Genomic DNA, 17,965 nt, shown 5'->3' with positions numbered 1-17,965 from the left:
CTATCCTACTTGCTTCTGAACAACTTGGGTCACGACCAGGGTTAATTACATGGCGGACGTCATACTTAAAAAGGCTAGCTGGCCTCGCGACCCCACAGCCAAATTGGCAAGTTTCCTTCAACTTCCCTTTTATTTCTAAGGTCTATCGTGCTTACTCATTTCCTGAGTTTAGATCTGAGAATTCGCTGTCTTGCAATTTTGAACGCAAGGCTGGTTCTGGGAATAATAATGACCTTTGCTTCACGTCACCAGCACACCAGGCGTCCCAGTTCGAACGAAAATTGTGACGAAATAAAGGTACAATAACTTACTATCGGCATAAAGGCAAACAGAAACTGACGCTTTTTACTCCCCGCTGTGCAAATATAAATAGTTCATGTAAATAAAATGTACATTTATATGCAATGGATAAAAGCGTATATCACCCCACGCACCACTTATTTGTACAAATTTGAATAAAAACAAAATTCGCGGCATAGTATGTAAAAGAATTAAAAGTTGAACCTTTTAAGGCAGTCTGAAAGTGACGATAGATATCATATATGACACATCATAAAGATTCAAATGTCGAACTCTAGTGCTTCACGCAAGATAATGCGAAAAACAGTAACAGCAGAAGTTGCAAACTGGTCACGTGCCAAACGATCGGATCTCACGTTATTTGCGCACGTTCATGGAAGAGATCGAATGTTCTCGAAATAGCTTTATTTTCACACCCAAAATTTTGAAACCTACCACGTTATGACAAATAGCAGGTAAGGTAATCAACCTAATGGACACGTATTGGGATTGTTTGCTGCGCCAAAGAGCTTAATGTCATCGCCTCTGAGTAAAATGATGTAAAAGTACAAACATTTGAGCAAAAATTGCAAATATTCGCACTGCAGCGAGTGTAACTGACGAATTAATAAATAAATGAAATATGTGGATAATTTATGATTTTTGTTTGTGTGCAATGTAAAAGCTTTCATGCATCAAAGCTAAATCCTGCTTTCATTTTGGTCCCAGGTTGACGAATAAGTTTCCTTGTGTGTTTGCACATGGAACGAATACCGTGACTGCAATCAGAAACGGTTTACTGCTAAAAAAGAATGAACTTCGCTAAAGTTAAAATCGGGACGTTTCAACAAAAGGTTTATGTTTTTAAACTATCTTTTTCCGCTCGCCCCAACCTGACAAGTAATTCATTTTGCAAGTATTGATTGCAGCGCAGTTTCAACCCTCCGCAAAAAACACCCGTAAGCTTCACAGCACGTGCCAATTCTTACATAATAGCACGGACAACGATGCATCAGCAAAAATAGCCAATGTAACGCACATTTAGGAAAACCGACAGCAAAGTGTGGCATTACACACCAACAGTCTTTTACACACCACGCACGTATTTTCACTGCAAGCAACAATAGTTACCGGACACATGACGTTTGGAATAAACTCGAAAATACACACTAAGAATTCTTAGTGAGTAACTCCATGAAAGAATGTGAGACTTATGAAATGCGGTTGCCACAACAAATGAGTTATTTAAACCGTACAGGTCAATTTATTGCCAAAAGCTGCCTATTTAAACATATATTTAGATGATGTTTGACTTGCGCTATTTCAGTCAGAGTAAACGACTATAAACAACTAAATATCTGAACTTTTCTTGCAATAAGGCACTAGAAATAACATATTCTTTTACTCATACGATTTTATTTCTATACCTTTTGTTTTCTGATTACTATTAAGTATTATTTAACAATCGTATACATTACATCCAGCACTTCTGTACTGAAGCAAGGTACCGCTAATACTCAGTTGTTGCGTCACAAAGACTACTGAGTGATTGTAAGGAAGGATGTATAACAACTACATGGGCGTACACCGCCATTCTGCCGGTTGCACACGACAATGTTTGTAAACCATTATCTCGCGAATATGTAATTATCCAATCCCCTACCTAAAATGTACTGAAGGAGGATCTATATCGAAAGTGGGCGTCAAAGCGACATGTCGGGTGCCTATAACCCACAATTGTCCCACTTATGGCTAAATTAGTAGATTCAAGCGAGCGTTGGTGGGCTAATGTCATGTTTGGCACATGCCAATCATTTAGTCGCGCAACGTAGTGGCACAGATTAACAGGAAACAAATGCTGCTATGTAAGAGCTGTTTGCGAGGGATCGTTAAAAACTACTAAGCCTTTTTCACCGAAAGCAAAGTTTAATATTTGCAAAATACATTCTACTTACTATACGTTTGACTATCTTGTTCGAGTTGTGTATTGGTACCCGCAAAGCGCTCTTAATTGCAACTATGCCAGTTACCGCAACAGAATTTTATTTTTTAATCAACATAGACGAAGGCCGGAAAAACGCTTGGACGAATTCGAAAAACAAATTACTTTCATTTTGCCACCACAAATACTACGGTGTTTTATATGACCTGGTCCAGATAAACAACAAAGCTAATTAGTAAATACCCAATCGGGTGCCTGTGAAAAAGGTTTCCTCAAGGAGAATCACGACGTGTCGTTGATTTAACGCAATTCCAGAAATGGGGTATGCTGCAATAAAGGGACATATAAATTGGTCGAAATGCAGACACACCAGGATCATGTCCAAGTCAGCGAACTAAAGCTTCACAACCAGAGTACGCATCAGTAACTGGTCAAAAGTTTAGCCAGACCACTATAATGGTCTTGACCTAACAGACAGTCATAGCTTTGGGTGGGCAATTGACATCACCGTTTAAGTAACTCAGGTTTCATAATAGTTCCTACAATAAGTACTAACTTACTGACAGAATAATTATTATCCATCTAACCCAGTTCTTATGTGGCAAAAAATAGATTTATAAGAGTTTTTAGAGGCTACAGCTCTATCATACAATAACATAAAAAGCAACGAATTGGTTTGTTTGCAGAAAACATATAGTCCCAACACGGTCAAACACGTAGGGCTATCCATAGAGTTGTTATCTGCCATTTCGGGCACTAAATTTAGCCCCGAGCCCAAAAGTTTATTTATAGCCGAAATTAAACTCATTGCGACGCATAATTGGCAATGTGGATTCAATTGTTCAAGCAGTTGTGACGTAATAGGGCCCTGCCTTCTCCCTGCAATTAATTGTCATATTTGTCACCACGTTGTCCAAGCTTTTTTTTCTGCGAGAGGATCTTGTGCGCACTCATGCGGCAAAAGCAAAACTACAACGAAAATGTGGCAAATTGTGAAATCTGGCCCGATTTTTTTACGGCGGTCTCAGAATTTTACACATTACTATTCAGAAATTAAACAGGTGAGTTAAGCAAGTTTTGCACAAGCTGCTGTGAAAACAACAAAATATTACAGCTATTCAAACGATGTTTTATTTTGGTTGTGCTTGTAAAATAACAGTCAAACACAATTTACAAACAGTCATAATCAGTTATAATGTTTCTGTTGCTGCCAGGCATATTTTAATTTAATAATCTGTTCTTCTGGCACAATAAAAACGTAACTTTATTGACCGACGTTTCGCCTGTTATCCAACAAGGCTTCCTCAGGGTAATGATACTGTCATAATCAGCGTAATGTCTCAGAAACAACATAACAAATCGGTGAGCATCTGTACCACTGCAGTGCGCAAGTTAGAAAGGTAAGTTACAAGAAGGATCGGACATATTAGCGTGTATAAGTGAACCAACACCAACGCAGTTACTCTGGCAGCCGAAATTTCAAACGGAATTTGAGACAAGTCAAAGAAAAAGACAATTACAATGGGCAAGGTGCACAGCACAAAAATCAAACTCAACACAACGGCGCAACGAAGTCTTGGGTTTCTTCTAAACCAGCTCCATCTGCTCGCTTTCACAATAGGTAAAGGCTGAACAACAGCAATTTCTTCTACATCCTCCATACTTCCGGCTGATTCAGGCATGTTCCCGAGGTTTTGATTCGCCAAACTCCCATCCACCGTTTTCGGAAAGCCGTTGGTTCGCGTTTTACTGCCGCTGGTAAATTTTTGAAAGTTTCGTACGCCAATCGTTAATAGAATGGCGAGACCAGCGACCTGCGGCACATATAAAAACAGTTACGCCATGAAATCTAGAGATGGGCTAACGCAGAAAAAAATCCAAATTCGGCCGAATCCGAATATACCGGCATCCAATATTCGGCCGAATACGAATGCTAAATGGCGTCATACATTCATATACTGGAAATTACATTTTCGCTGTAGCGATATATGTCTATTTTAATGTCGTTATTCGTGAGCTACATTAGCCAGTGTTTGCGATCTAGAAATCAAATTTAGTCCATAAATCCTATAAAAAATGTGCGATTTCAAGCACCGTTGTTTAAATTTAAGTTGAACACATTAAATGTTAGATACGCGGTCACTATTCGAATTCGGTGTCGATATTCGGATTCGATTCGGCATATATTTAAAAGAGTACAAACCTCGCAAAACCAGAGAACTATGTTGATTGACATAAAGGAAATTGTCAGTGGCGCCCACACAGCAGAACATCCACTGTCTCGTGGACACGCTTCGCCACTTGCCCCGGGCGAGCAGCGACACCTATCGGCGCAATTTAACCACAAAACAGCGATAATTGTTAACACTAGAGGCAGCAGCCACGACAGAACTACCAACACCACAGCTTTGATTTTTTTCGCGTGCATAAACCTGGGAAAGAAGAAAAAAGCAATGAATGTCGTTTAGACGTCATAGGCAAATCCCTATTGTGGGAATTAGAATTGAACAAACATGTATGGTACATTGATAGTGTGTTTTTTGGCAAATATTTGGTCCAAAATAATGTTACAAATCCGTTTAACCCAAACTTACCCGGATTTTGTTTGGTTTTCAGGTAGATCGGACATTTTCGATGCGATTTGAAAATGGGAGCTGTCTATCATGACAAAAATTAAGGCTCCAAGGTTACAGCACATCCCGAAGAGCATTGCTACGGCACCAGACTGGCACAAAGACCACAGCACCTAAATAGATAAATGAGGAATAAACCAATGTATTTGTATTAGTTTTCAACTAAATTTAACTGTTGTGCGTGTTTAACTAAAAGGTTTGTGAGGCCAGTATACAGTTGTGCGTGCGGGCCTAAAGCAAAATGGGTGATTTAATCAATTTTTATTTCTTGGTGAGATCTAAACGGTTTCGTTTCTCATCGTGCCATGATCCATTTAAAACGTTTTAGTATGTGCCGTAAAAGCAAGGGGGACATCTGTCTCATGTAATGGCGTATTTGTTAAGTTGCGTTTGTTGTACTGTATTGGAGGCGGATACGTCTATATCGATTGCAATATATTTTAGTCTGCTTTTCATAAAACGAAACCGAAAGATTTTTTTTCTAGGCATCAGTCAGTGCGTATAGAAAGTAGTGAACAGGTTAACAAGTAACCCACGCTCATAGTGTATTTTAACACCGTGCAAAATTCTGGCGCTCACATTTCTTTTGCTTTTTCACTTTTAGGCCCAAACATTACTGAGACTCCATTCGGTAAATAAATGCATTTGACGTCATCACCATAGACGTATGTTATATAACGTTAGTATTTTGCTATGGCGATGTTGCTGTATCACGAATCAACAATGTTGGCGGTCATTCGGTGTTTGTTATACAGCATTATAATGGTGACCAAGCGTTATCAGCAAAAAACGTGTGTGTGATGATAATCGTCACTGCCTGTTTGGGTGTAAAAGATTGACTCTTACCTGTCACAATTTATAACATGCGCGCCTTGTCACATCCTTTTTGAGGCCTGTAGTTTTCTTTGAAACTAACACGCCGTTGGTGCAACGCATGTTTTGGTTATTATGCGCATGAGAGTTGTTTATCGTGACACAAAGCACCCAGTAAATGAAAAAAAAACTCGGTGAAGTACATGTAAAGATATAGGAGCACTGGTAGAGAAAATGTTTTTTTTCTTCTAAACCCATAGAGTTTGTTGCGTATATTGCTTACGGTTTAAAACATTTTTTCGTATAAATTGCTGTGGATATAATTAAGGTATTTTTACGTCGCTATACTTAAGTACCCCCAAAAAGGTTGCACAAATAATGACATCATAATGCCGTGTTCTTACTTCCTACATTATCGTGCAAGAAAAATAGTGGCTAAATTATATTCTGTTTCCAGTCGTTCTTATTTGAGGTCCCTGTCTACAACGGCTTTTCCAGTAGGCGAAATGTATGTTGGTTAATAGAACAGAGTACGACTACAATTATATTCATATACCACTATACACCTTGCCTTTGTCATTACCAGCCTACCCAACCCAAAAATTTCAGACAATATTTTTGGGGTTTTATCAAGAAGCTAAGATAGGAGTTATTGGGGATTTTGGAAGGCCGCACTCAGGGTACGTCATTTCGTGACATAACAATGTCAGTCCACACCTATCATATAACTAGGGCTGCCACCGATGTTAAACCTAAAATAGGACGCCTGAAATAAAGTTCAATACAGAAATTTCAAGATGACCTTATTTCATAGTCGTGATATGAATATGACGAACAATGAATGATAAACAAAGCAAGTCATGGCAACCCTGTTTACAACAGCTATATACCTTCATCCTACCAGCTGGCGGTGATGACGAGATTTTCGGGTTGATTCTGTAACTTGAAATTTCGTCCCAAAGGTGAAGTGCAAGAAACAACAGGTGACTAAACAGGGTGCTTGTGACGCAGAAATACACGTAATTGTGACGCAGTAGCTTGGATCGGTATATGCTGGCCGCCAAGAACACAATTACGTTTACAATGCCCGAAAGCAGCGGCAGAGGCATCAGTACAATGTAAAGCCATTTGCTGCCCTCCGCCTGGCACAAGGGTTCGGAAAGAAACACGTCATTGGTACTGTTTAGAATGTTCCCTGTCGTCGTAGTCATTGTGTTACTTCAGTTTAAAAAATTTAGATATACCAATCATCTGAAACCAAAAAGGAATTAAGATGCTGATCGACAACTGTCAAACCGCTTTAAGCTTACAGCTTTCATTTTGCTTTTATAGGCCACTTCATTACACATAACAGTTGCCAGGGAAACTTCATGATATAACATCGATATGTTGGTCTACAAAACATTCTACTATATTAAACACTTCGAATAACTCACCCACCCAAACCCACAAATTGCGTAACAAACCAAAAACAAGTCAGATCAAATGCTCAGTGTTACTGTAAATAAAACATTATGAGCCAACTAAAGTACTTTTTGCTGTCACAGTAAAGCTGTCTTCTCTAATGAATGATTTACTTCACTAAGTCAATGACTAAGAGTTGTACTCATTTAAGTTGCATATGCAATTAACGTAAGTTAAATGCACTGATCTCTATATGTAAATATAGCATGTTTGTTATGGCCCACAACTACTCAGAGCATCGTACGCTAGCACCACAAAGTAGGTATAAATAGTCGGGTCATCTATTAATTAAAATCTCTAAGACCGCCGCGTTTGCAGTCATGCACTAATGTTCTATTTCCTGTCGATGCATGTATTACTGCTAGGCAGTCCCGCACTGCTTACAACACCCATTTACAACTAGAATTGCGATTAGACTAAGGCGCCCTGACTTTTGTTACAATACTACTGTAGTTGTTATGCTCGGTCTAAATCACATCACCTCAAGACTTGGTGCGTCATGGTTTCTGGTGGCCTGTTTCAGTGCTGGATGTAACATACATACCACAGTAAAACACTGAACAACTCATTGAAGCTAAGTTGCCTTTAGTTGTGTTTGCTTCCTCAGTTTCTACACCTCACAAACCGAACTAGCGTCTTTAATGCATTTCGCCACACATCCTCTCCGCCTCAAAACACTTCAGTCTGTGTAGTAAATATGCTAAGTGTGTCTACCATCTTCATGTTGTGAAAAGTCTCTAATACATGCTCGTTCATGTACAAGCGCGTATACATTTGGTTGTTTACTTCTTCTCAAAACAATACCAACTCACGCAGTCATTTTGTTGACTTGTTCAAGAAAAAAAAATGGCACAAGAAGATCACCTTTATCTCATTTTTTTTTGCAAGGTCCGTCAGAAAAAAAACGCTGACAATCCGTTGCAAACCTGATACAGCGTATAGATGAGCGGCATGCATGCTTCAACGCACTTGACTCGTCTAGTATTTCGCGGTATATTGATCAAGAATTCTTCTACAATCTACTTAAGCGGCGTGTTTGCTGAGATGTAAACATTGGCAAACTAAATCTTTGGGAATTTTGGGCCATTGTAAATATTTAGCGGTAAAACACCGGAAAAAATAGTCGTATTTATGCGCTTGGGCCAACAACGTTTGCACTGGAGATACAAATAACACGTTCAGATCATTGACGCAGATGAAAATGAAAGCAACCAATTCCAAAAGCATATGGTTCTGAGTAACATTTATTTATCGCCACATCGTTTCCACGAAAAATATCACTTTACACAGTTTTGCACCAAGCACACGTCAATAAACGTTAGGCTATAATTTACATGTGTCGGCATTGCTTTTTCACTGGATAAAATGAACGGACATATATTATGACAAAAGCATAACCTATAGAAATCATCAAGTCAAGATTTTGATGCGACGTGTACCCCTTATTTCCATGGTAACTACTTACTGTGGGTTTGGTCTCGCGGGTAATTGCTCAGATTACAATTGACTGAATATTGGTAAGATTCAGTATTGAATCGTATAAACGTACATTATGGATTACCTAGTAATTCCGGACTTTGTCGAGCGTAAAGGATCGCTGTATCTGCGCTCTGATCACATGTTTTATAGTAGAGCAACTCTTAATTCTAATTGGTAAGTAGTATCTGCAATAATAAATAAGATGGTACCGTTGCAGATGCGTTGCTTGTGCAAAATTTTCGTGGTGTCATCCAACTTATACGTTACATTGCAACACATATAATTTAACCTAAAAATAATAAAAAAGCCTAATTGATGGCATCATAATTTAGGTGATAACTTTGCTCTTGTAAACTGGGGTATGTAGCTTTGAAATCTAACAATATCAACAAATGTAACCGTGTTTGTTAGGCTTTGTTTTAATAAAGTGTAAATTTTTCAGGCATCAAGCTCGTGAAGCAGAACCGAAGGAGTATGACATCAATAAGTATCCTGTACCACCTGGTAGAAACTTGCATAACACAACATATGAGAGAATTGGAAACAGCAAAGACGGGGTACAACTTTACTGCTTCCATAAAAATTTGTTGGGGATGCTATGAACAGTATCTTTACATAAACATTGAAATGTGTTTTGGGGAAAGTTTTATAGTTTGTTTTGTGGCATACAGCTTCCTCTCACCACAACACAAGATGCAATGCAACAAATCAAGCTCAAAGATGACTTCACAGAGCAAGACACCAGAAAAAGTATGGTCGATATTGGATCATTTGCACATGCAGACATAGACAGGTTTGTTTGAAGATATGGTAATGGATTTATTTTCTTTCTCTTATCATAATATTTTTGTAGAACCATTTCCACAGCTCCCTCTAGAGGATTTGGAGCAGTCTTGCCAAGGCACCATCCTGATCATGACAAATTGTAAGGTTATATGTCTGTTTAATATTGACGTATTGTATTAATATTCCTCTTCATCTTTTATAGACATTTGGAAACCACTCACAAAGCTGACTTCACTGCCCCATACCCATTTACTCCGGCACCTGTATGTAATTCAAATTAGGAGTGTTATATACACACAAAATAAACATAACTTCTATGTAGGAAAGACCAGCAGAATTTCCTGACAACTCTGCTGCATACCGCAAATGCCATTCCCAGTTCACAGACACAACTGACTACCGACACAATGGCATTTGCACTTGGGTAGATGAATCTGGACTTTACTCAAACACAAACGAAAAGCGAAAGGTATTTCCAAGAAGCAATCCTATACCTGAAAGACTTACTGAGGGTCTAATATAAAGACATTTGCGATACTGTTGCGGAATGCATATGCTATCTAATATTTTGTCGTATCAGTATTTGTTCATCCTCTATGTCTGCACTTTTTAATATGTATGTTTAGTTGCTTTCTACAATTGTTATTGTATAGCTCTACATCCTTTTATGTGACATTCATTAACCATACTGTTGCCTGGTGTCCTCAATCCTTCCGCTTCAACATGTGCTAAATATACTTGTATGTCATGACTATTTGTATGAAAATAATAGGAACCATATTCTAAAAAAATTAATGAGGAAGTTTTTTGTTTCTTCTACTGTTTAAGTCAGGCCATAAATCAACAAATTACAAGTGAGATATATAGTTTGTAATTCTCTTAACTCGACAAGTTGTAATAAATGCATGACAAGTTGAACAATAAAATAACTTTATCCCCCCAAAACAAACTAAAATGTAAACTGAATTGGGACTACAGAAGAAGCCAGAAATCTCGATGATTTTGACATACTTAAACACATTGCATCAGAATTGGTCATATTGCTAGCCACATTTAGGCATTCAAACAAAGTGTACCAAGCACACAAAAAAGACAGAAACTATCAAGTTAAAGCAGTTAAGTGGTATATTACATGTCATATCTTATATTCCGCTGGCATCGTATCATTTTTTAATCCAGAAATTAGGTTTTTTACTGCTAACAAAGACATAGCAATCCTGGTTGGTTTTGTTGCACTTCCAATGTGAGGAAGAATCACTTCAAAGCCGATCTTTCATTGTTATTTGAAATAATCATCATAAAATGAAATACCTACCACAGTTTGGCAGCTGAAACAAGGGATGGTTTGTAGGTAATGGCTCTGGTGTAGTAACATCAAGTCCAGCAGCCCTAATTTCTCCATTTTTAAGTGCGTTAAATAAATCATTCTGTTGAACAATTTCACCTCTGTAAGAAATTTTAAATATTGTACAACCTCCGTTCCTTTAAACTTTAACTTACTTACCTGGCAATATTAACAAAAATGGAGCTTGACTTCATTCGTTGGAAGGCATCAGCATTAAAAATTTCTTTAGTTTGGATGTCAACGTAGAGCAACAAATAGTAAAATCACTTGAAGTCAAAAGATTGTCAAATGGTACTGCAACAAACTCACAATTGTAGGATACTGGAACAAAAACCAACATTTGCCAGATCACATACCATATGTTACTTCATTTTTACTCTCGAACTCGGAAGTTTTTCGATTGAGGGAATGGTATTTAAAACAACTAACACCAAATGGTTTTAATCTTTGTACAATTGCTTGACCAATTCTTCCAAGGCCAAATATCCCAACTGTACTGCCCTCTAGTGACACACCGCACATCCATGTTGGCCACAGTCCCCTATAGACAATGTTAAGAAAACCAATAAAATCACAAATGACATTTTTGTTAACTTACATTTTAGCAGCACTGTTTGCTTCTAGTAACCTCCCAGAAGTTGCCAAGAGTAAAGATACTCCCAACTCTGCCTACATTAAAATACAATTGTCCAATCGCTGGTTTAACATCTAAGAAACAATTTGGCAGTGAACACAATCTGAAACCAGATCAATGTAATAAATATGATTCTATTTTTTTAACGTACTTGCAGATGTAGAAACATCAGGTGTGTATCCAACTTTAATCCCCCTTGCTTTGCATTCGTCAAGATCAATGTGATTTACACCAACAGACATAGTACTGACCACTTTAAGCTGGTCTCCTAAATTAGAGTCTTGGTCTGGTCCACTTTACATAAAACAATGCTTTTGTTACTAACCTGCTGCATCCAAAACTGTTTTATCTATTTTTGAACTTATTAGACACAGAAGTCCATGTTGATTTTGAATTTTGTTTAACAATACCTCACGAGAAATTGCATCATCGCTGTCCATCATGGTAACTGTAAACCTAAGATGTGAAGAAAAATTGAAGGAAAATTATCATGCAAAGTTTTCGAAAACGGCTTTCATTAATTTGGCTACCTGGCAGACAGCACATGCCAGATGGATTGTGTCATGCAAAATTTCATTTTCCAATAAACTTGGAAACTTTGGTTATAACCTTAATTGTTTCTGCTTATACCTTCAATTGAAATCATATTGTTTGCTGTTGCTCAACTTAAATCTTACGCTGCGATTTGCTGTCAAACACTCTTTATTCGCCGTTCGGACGTTTCGCGGATGATTCAGCCGGCTCTTGGAAATAAATCACCAACGCGAACCGGTTGCTGACAACAAACCAGCGCGTGCTTTCGGCATTTCGGGTAATGACAGATTCATCATTCGTCAACTGTTAACTGTGAAATTTGTTGACAGAACGAAAGGCGGTTAGAAACCAGACCCTGACTAGCCCTCTCAACGCACCAGAAATTGAAGTTTATTTCCAGGAAATAATCGCTTTCTCCAGAACATTACCGTAGTTTCAATCCCTACAACAGTGGTGTATTTGATTTTTCTCTGCTTTCCTGTTTGGTTGATTTTTGTTCATGTTTAAACGGTTTTTTACCATCTTCGAGTTTTCAGCAGTGGCCCACAGACCTAACCATAAGGGGGTACCTATGTGACAACAAAAAAGCTTGGGAACCATTGCTCTAGTCTAGAACTAAATTGGAACCATGGCTCTAGTCTGTATAGGCCTACACTTTAACTGGTGTTCCGCGGAACCCCATATAGAGTTCCAGGAAGCGCTCGCAGGGGCTTCGCCAACTCTAGGGTTCCATAAGTCATTAAATCATGACATTAACAACATTAAATACTGCGTTGCACTAAAATATTCTGTTGAACTAATTTACTTATTTATACCTATAATACTTGCTGGTGCACTGCTTTGATAGTAAACGACTTTATCAGCACGAGCTTGATCTCGCCTTATCAAGTGCAGCAAAAACCTATTCTATCAAAGCAGTGCACCAGCAAGTAGCCTATTATAAGTATAGACCACAGAGACTGACACGGCGAATTGAAGAAATTGGATTACATATTTATGCGTGTTTGTGGAAAATAGCCTATGCCTATATTCTTTCTGTGTGGCAAGGTTTTATAGTGTTTTTGGGGTGGTTCCGCAATATTTGTTGAATCATACTTTCAACAAAAGGGTTCCATAGGGCGGAAAATGTTGAAGAGCGCTGTTCCAGATTCAACCGAGTTCAGCTGCGAAAATACGACATTCCGTTTTCGTCAAACTTGATCCACATAGGCCTATAGGCTAAGTCTGTGTAACATAGAAATTTGTGCGAATGTTAACGGTTAGGTGGGAACACAGAAACCTTCTGTTATTTTCCATGTTTCACAGGCTTTATGTGGATCAAGTTTAGCGAGAACTGTTTGTCCCAGTGAGTACTTTTCGTTCAAATGAAGACCCGAAAGCAAAATAATCTACATCCCCAAAATCAATATCGTGGAAATCATACGCCACAACTCAATTACTATCGCAGTGACTTTCTAACGTGCAATCTTTTAATAACCCAACATTTACGTGCATTCGGTAAAACTACCAATTAATATATCTATATTAATCTATTTTTGCACTTAATCGCATTGAGGAATATAAATACATGGTTTAAGGCATTACAATTGCGGAACAGAAAACACAACCTTATGGAAGCCACGCAAGAGCCTGCAGGTATTTTTGTGAGCGTGCATGCCCGACAATATAGCCATTACCATGCAAGCTATTGGAACCGTTAAAGAATACGAACATGACTGATTTATGCTTACTTTTCTGTCAGTAAGTTTACTGCAGCATCAGGAAGTTGGGAGGACACAAAAACTTTCAACTTTGTTTTCACTTTTGTAGAGTGTGCTTGCGATGATTCACATACATCCATGTTGAAGCACAAACAGCAATTGTAGTGAATAAATATTGACTTCAATCAACTAGTAGTTTGGATATGACGACGTAGAAACGCCCCTGTGAGAACAGAAAAAAACCTTATGCAAATTTGAGTCGATGTGGCATTGTTAAGCCGTGTGTTTGGCCAGTCTTGTTATTGTTTTCGCCTTCTGCAGCACCATGGCCAACACGTCTTCAACACTGTGGTCGAACTCGTTGAAATTGCCCCTACCGCATTTTCGGTGATGTTGTGCCGAAAAAACGCAAAGACATTATCGAGACTGCCCGAAAAAGAGCTGAACATCACCACATAGACTGTTTCGAATCCATGATCCAAGGTCTTAAAAACTGGGGCTTTATGAGCCACTATGGCCTGCTTACCGAGTTACCACAACACAAAATGATCGCGTTTATTTCCTCTTCGAGTGTATTTAAAGTTTTTTCTAAGCAATAAGTCTGTCACAAACATTTTCACTTTGTATGAATTAATGTATTACAATTTTATCTCCCCCAAATGTCATTAAACGGACATAGACAGGCAACTTTAATCCATTCCATGTAACAGTTGACATGGCAAAAGCATGACATATAGAATAATTAAATACCAGTTTGCAAACACAGGAAATGAAAATTAAAGGAAGCAGCAGTATATGCAAAAAACGAGCATATGGGAAAACAGAATTTGTCAACATGCACATCAACACGATTAAATATTTTATGCAAAACAAATGTTGCCATGATGGTGATGACAATGCAATGTGATCTTTTTAGACTGAATTTAAAAATGCATTTCGTATGTAACTTATAGGACATAAGTTCTGTAGTTTGCTTTATTAAAGCAGCTTTATAAACAAGAGTTTGTAAATGCATCTGCAATGTAATATAGAGAACAACAGCCAAGCTGTAGTTTGGTTTTGATTAGCTCAACTCTGGACATTAGTTTTTATTACCATTACCGCGAAAACAATTATTTATGTCAACGATTCGTGTTTCAGCAAAACTCTCTTCCTGGTAAAACTACTGACATGTCACCCCTCACAAACAAACAGGGGTGACAATATGTGTATTGTCACCCCTGGATTTCGTTTAAATTAAAATTTATTGTCAGAAAAACGACATACATGCGTTAAGATAGATTCAGACGACCTGTATTATCACCGTCACAATCATGACAAACACAAGTGTCTCGTGGATTGTTATGCAGCGCAGCAATTGATGTAGTATAATGGTAAGAATCGGCATTGTTGCGTAACAGATTTGTATTTCACTTTATAATTACTAAATCTGCAATAGACCGAGTGAAACACAAATGTGCCGCTTTCCTTCAGTAAGAGTGTCCGTATAAAAGTGTTTAAAACTTACTGCTTACAACAACATGATTCGGTGTAAAAACAAAGTGACACGAAACGGAATTTTGGTCGTTTTGCCTATGTTTAGGCCGATACGATTGACGAAATGTTTTTTGCGTGTTTCTAAAACCTGGGAAAAGGTCACCCTTAATATTTTACGAACGTAAAAAAATCGACGCCTATGTGTACGAGTAATGTATACCTCATGTGAATTTATGTTGTTATAGTTTACTGTAGTAATACCCCCAACAACGTTCTAAACAGCGTGATTGTAATATCAATGTGATGGAAATAGTGAACATCAACTACACAAAACAAACGCCAAACTGAAAATGTGTAGCATGGTTTCGAAACTTCTGCTTTGCAATTTATTATCGCCATCCAAACAGAAGCTACTAACATTGGTTTGTGATTTTTGCCGTTGAACAAAGAAACTTTCAAAGCAACGTGTTGTTGTATTTGTACGGTGTCACGTAGTTTGTAGTAGCCTGCATGTTTCAATCACTGCGCCATAAATTTTCCAATACCAAGCATTAAATGCACTGCCTCATTCCACCGCCATTTTGACACCCGCATGCAGAGGACACAGTGTAAGAAGCGGATAATTTTTTCCACCGGCGAAACCTACACTTTTATAAAAAGTCACTATACGTTTACAGTAAAGTTGCAAAACCTACAGGGACAGCCAAGTGCCTTATAAGGTTAAAATGTTTCTTATTAATTTACATTATAAGTTATTTGTTTTTCCAAATGTGCTTGCTCTCTCTGTATGGAGCTATAAGAGAGCCACTTGCAGCTCACACACGATAGGTTGCCAACATCTGCTCCAAACTAAAATGACTTATCGAGTGAAAAGATCAACACAGGACAGTAAAATGTGTTACTGAAGTTTAGTGATTGATTAAATCATAACGTATATTCAGCCGGCATTCTACTGTTTTCCAAACCAGCGATTAGGTTGTTTGCTGCTAACACAGCCATAGCAGTCCTTGTTTGTTCTGTAGCACTTCCAATGTGGGGAAGAATCACTTTAAAAAACATTTACCTAATTACTTGAAACTATAAACATAAAAAAGAACAATGTTTCCTACCACAGTTTGGCAGCTGAAACAAGGGATGGTCTGTAGGTAGTGGTTCTGGTGTAGTAACATCAAGTCCAGCTGCCCTAATTTCTCCATTTTCTAGTGCATGGAATAAATCATTCTGTTGGACAACTTCACCTCTGTAAGAAATCTACATTTAATGCAGATCGAGGAAAAAATTTTGCCTTGTTAGAATCATTTTTCACCTAACCTGGCAATGTTTATGAAAATGGAGCTTGACTTCATTCGTTGAAAGGCATCAGCATTAAAAATTTCTTTAGTTTTGGATGTCAATGCAGAGCAACAAATAATAAAATCACTCGAAGTCAAAAGATCGTCAAATGTTGCTGCAACATTATCAGCAGACACGTCACAACAATCAAATTGTGCATCAACATTATATGATTTTGCAAAAATAAAAACAGGGTATAATTGTTTCCAAACAGTAGCATTACAAATGTTATTACACAAAAACAAAAGTAGATTCATTCAGGTACAAGATCATGGTTACATTTACATACCATATATTACTCCATTTTTACTCTCAAACTCAGAAGTTTTTCGATTGGGGGAATGGTATTTAAAACAACTAACACCAAACGGTTTTAATCTTTGTACAATTGCTTGACCAATTCTTCCAAGGCCAAATATTCCAATTGTACTGCCCTCTAGTGACACACCACACATCCACATTGGTTTCCATGTTGACCATTGTCCACTAAAAATGTCAAAAATACAATAAAATCACAAATGAATACTAAATAACTTACGTTTTGGCAGCGTTGTTTGCTTCTAGCAATCTCCTAGAAGTTGCCAAGAGCAAGGAAACTCCCAAGTCAGCCTGGACAAAAATACTAATGTTTGTTGTTCAGTAGCAGGTTTGCAAGTAAATACTGTCTCATAAAAACATGATCTTGCAACGAATATATAATTTTATTTCATTCTAGTTAAACAGCAACATACTGTGGCAGAAGTAAGAACATCAGGTGTGTATCCAACTTTAATCCCCCTTGCTTTGCATTCATTTAGATCAATGTGATTCACACCAACAGACATAGTACTGACCACTTTAAGCTGGTCTCCTAAATTAGAGTCTTGGTCTGGTCCACTTTACATAAAACAATGCTTTTGTTACTTACCTGCTGCATCCAAAACTGTTTTGTCAATTTTTGAAGTTAAAAGGCACAGAAGTCCATGTTGATTTTGAATCTTGTTTGTTAATATCTCATGTGAAATGGTATCATCACTGTCCATCATGGTAACAGCAAATCTATAGTTTAGGGTCAGGTTTAGGACGAAATGTGTTGTTTAAAACATAAATTAAGTGCGCGATTGCACATTTTGCTCCATCAAACAATATTGCACACATTTCACCAGCTGTAAAATCTAGTCCTGGGAATACTGGGAAACTTTTGCAAGAAAGCTATATTTTAGAGCATTATAACAAGTTAGCTCAAAATTGTAAAACTACAGCCATGTGGGCCCTAAATTAAACCTACTTGTTTTGGCTTGCAAATTTTCACATTATTAATGTGCTATGCTGATTCACAAAGTAGTTTATGATATGGCCCATAATTAAATAGAACACCCAGAGTAAGCTTAATATGAATGGGTAATTAGATGGCACTCTCACCTTTCCTTCAACAAACTGACAGCTGCATCAGGAAGCAACGAGGTAACAAACACCCTTAGTTTGGAAGACATTTTATAACCTACTTATTTAAACTGTTTATTCTGAAATATGAAAACAGAACATTAATGCACTGGATTTATTGCCAAT

At 37.8% G+C, this 17,965-nt stretch overlaps 3 protein-coding genes and 1 pseudogene across 3 annotated transcripts; 1 reads left to right on the top strand and 3 right to left on the bottom strand.

Moving 5' to 3' along the window:
- Nucleotides 1–3,499: 3,499 nt before the first annotated feature.
- Nucleotides 3,500–6,909, bottom strand: LOC145895229 (uncharacterized). The gene is made up of 4 exons (XM_082984000.1): nucleotides 6,558–6,909; nucleotides 4,816–4,967; nucleotides 4,425–4,653; nucleotides 3,500–4,035 (listed from the first exon to the last, which is right to left on the bottom strand). Exons 1-4 carry the CDS (start codon nucleotides 6,876–6,878, stop codon nucleotides 3,562–3,564), a joined length of 1,176 nt encoding a protein of 391 aa, XP_082840126.1. The 5' UTR covers nucleotides 6,879–6,909; the 3' UTR covers nucleotides 3,500–3,561.
- A 1,692-nt stretch (nucleotides 6,910–8,601) lies between these two features.
- Nucleotides 8,602–10,124, top strand: LOC145894028 (cilia- and flagella-associated protein 95-like). Its single transcript, XM_082982461.1, has 6 exons — nucleotides 8,602–8,784; nucleotides 9,053–9,167; nucleotides 9,282–9,403; nucleotides 9,464–9,535; nucleotides 9,599–9,659; nucleotides 9,719–10,124. Exons 1-6 carry the CDS (start codon nucleotides 8,684–8,686, stop codon nucleotides 9,917–9,919), a joined length of 672 nt encoding a protein of 223 aa, XP_082838587.1. The 5' UTR covers nucleotides 8,602–8,683; the 3' UTR covers nucleotides 9,920–10,124.
- A 384-nt stretch (nucleotides 10,125–10,508) lies between these two features.
- Nucleotides 10,509–11,995, bottom strand: LOC145894027 (glyoxylate reductase/hydroxypyruvate reductase-like; annotated as a pseudogene).
- A 3,522-nt stretch (nucleotides 11,996–15,517) lies between these two features.
- LOC145895384 (glyoxylate reductase/hydroxypyruvate reductase-like) lies at nucleotides 15,518–17,920 on the bottom strand. The gene is made up of 8 exons (XM_082984190.1): nucleotides 17,819–17,920; nucleotides 17,325–17,455; nucleotides 17,149–17,267; nucleotides 16,956–17,026; nucleotides 16,707–16,903; nucleotides 16,397–16,532; nucleotides 16,195–16,325; nucleotides 15,518–16,131 (listed from the first exon to the last, which is right to left on the bottom strand). The coding sequence occupies exons 1-8, from the start codon at nucleotides 17,887–17,889 to the stop codon at nucleotides 16,010–16,012; spliced, it is 978 nt and encodes a 325-aa protein (XP_082840316.1). The 5' UTR covers nucleotides 17,890–17,920; the 3' UTR covers nucleotides 15,518–16,009.
- Nucleotides 17,921–17,965: the final 45 nt, after the last annotated feature.

The sequence above is a fragment of the Ascidia mentula genome, chromosome 3 (genome assembly GCF_947561715.1).
Source record: "Ascidia mentula chromosome 3, kaAscMent1.1, whole genome shotgun sequence".
NCBI lineage: Eukaryota > Metazoa > Chordata > Ascidiacea > Phlebobranchia > Ascidiidae > Ascidia > Ascidia mentula.
Note: the sequence above shows the minus strand (reverse complement) of the source record. Positions and strands in the feature narration are given on the sequence as shown.

What these genes read in the sequence shown, in the direction of transcription:
- LOC145895229 (XM_082984000.1), bottom strand. Translation starts at nt 6,878, where the DNA reads ATGACTACGACGACAGGGAACATTCTAAACAGTACCAATGACGTGTTT. An exon ending in GAAAACCAAACAAAATCCGG is followed by an intron (nt 4,654 to 4,815) that starts GTAAGTTTGGGT and finishes CTTCTTTCCCAG; the next exon opens with GTTTATGCACGCGAAAAAAA. An exon ending in TAGTTCTCTGGTTTTGCGAG is followed by an intron (nt 4,036 to 4,424) that starts GTTTGTACTCTT and finishes TATGTGCCGCAG; the next exon opens with GTCGCTGGTCTCGCCATTCT.
- LOC145894028 (XM_082982461.1), top strand. Translation starts at nt 8,684, where the DNA reads ATGGATTACCTAGTAATTCCGGACTTTGTCGAGCGTAAAGGATCGCTG. An exon ending in TTGGAAACAGCAAAGACGGG is followed by an intron (nt 9,168 to 9,281) that starts GTACAACTTTAC and finishes TGTGGCATACAG; the next exon opens with CTTCCTCTCACCACAACACA. An exon ending in CATCCTGATCATGACAAATT is followed by an intron (nt 9,536 to 9,598) that starts GTAAGGTTATAT and finishes CATCTTTTATAG; the next exon opens with ACATTTGGAAACCACTCACA.
- LOC145895384 (XM_082984190.1), bottom strand. Translation starts at nt 17,889, where the DNA reads ATGTCTTCCAAACTAAGGGTGTTTGTTACCTCGTTGCTTCCTGATGCA. An exon ending in ATTTTCATAAACATTGCCAG is followed by an intron (nt 16,326 to 16,396) that starts GTTAGGTGAAAA and finishes GATTTCTTACAG; the next exon opens with AGGTGAAGTTGTCCAACAGA. An exon ending in GTTTCAGCTGCCAAACTGTG is followed by an intron (nt 16,132 to 16,194) that starts GTAGGAAACATT and finishes TGTTTTTTAAAG; the next exon opens with TGATTCTTCCCCACATTGGA.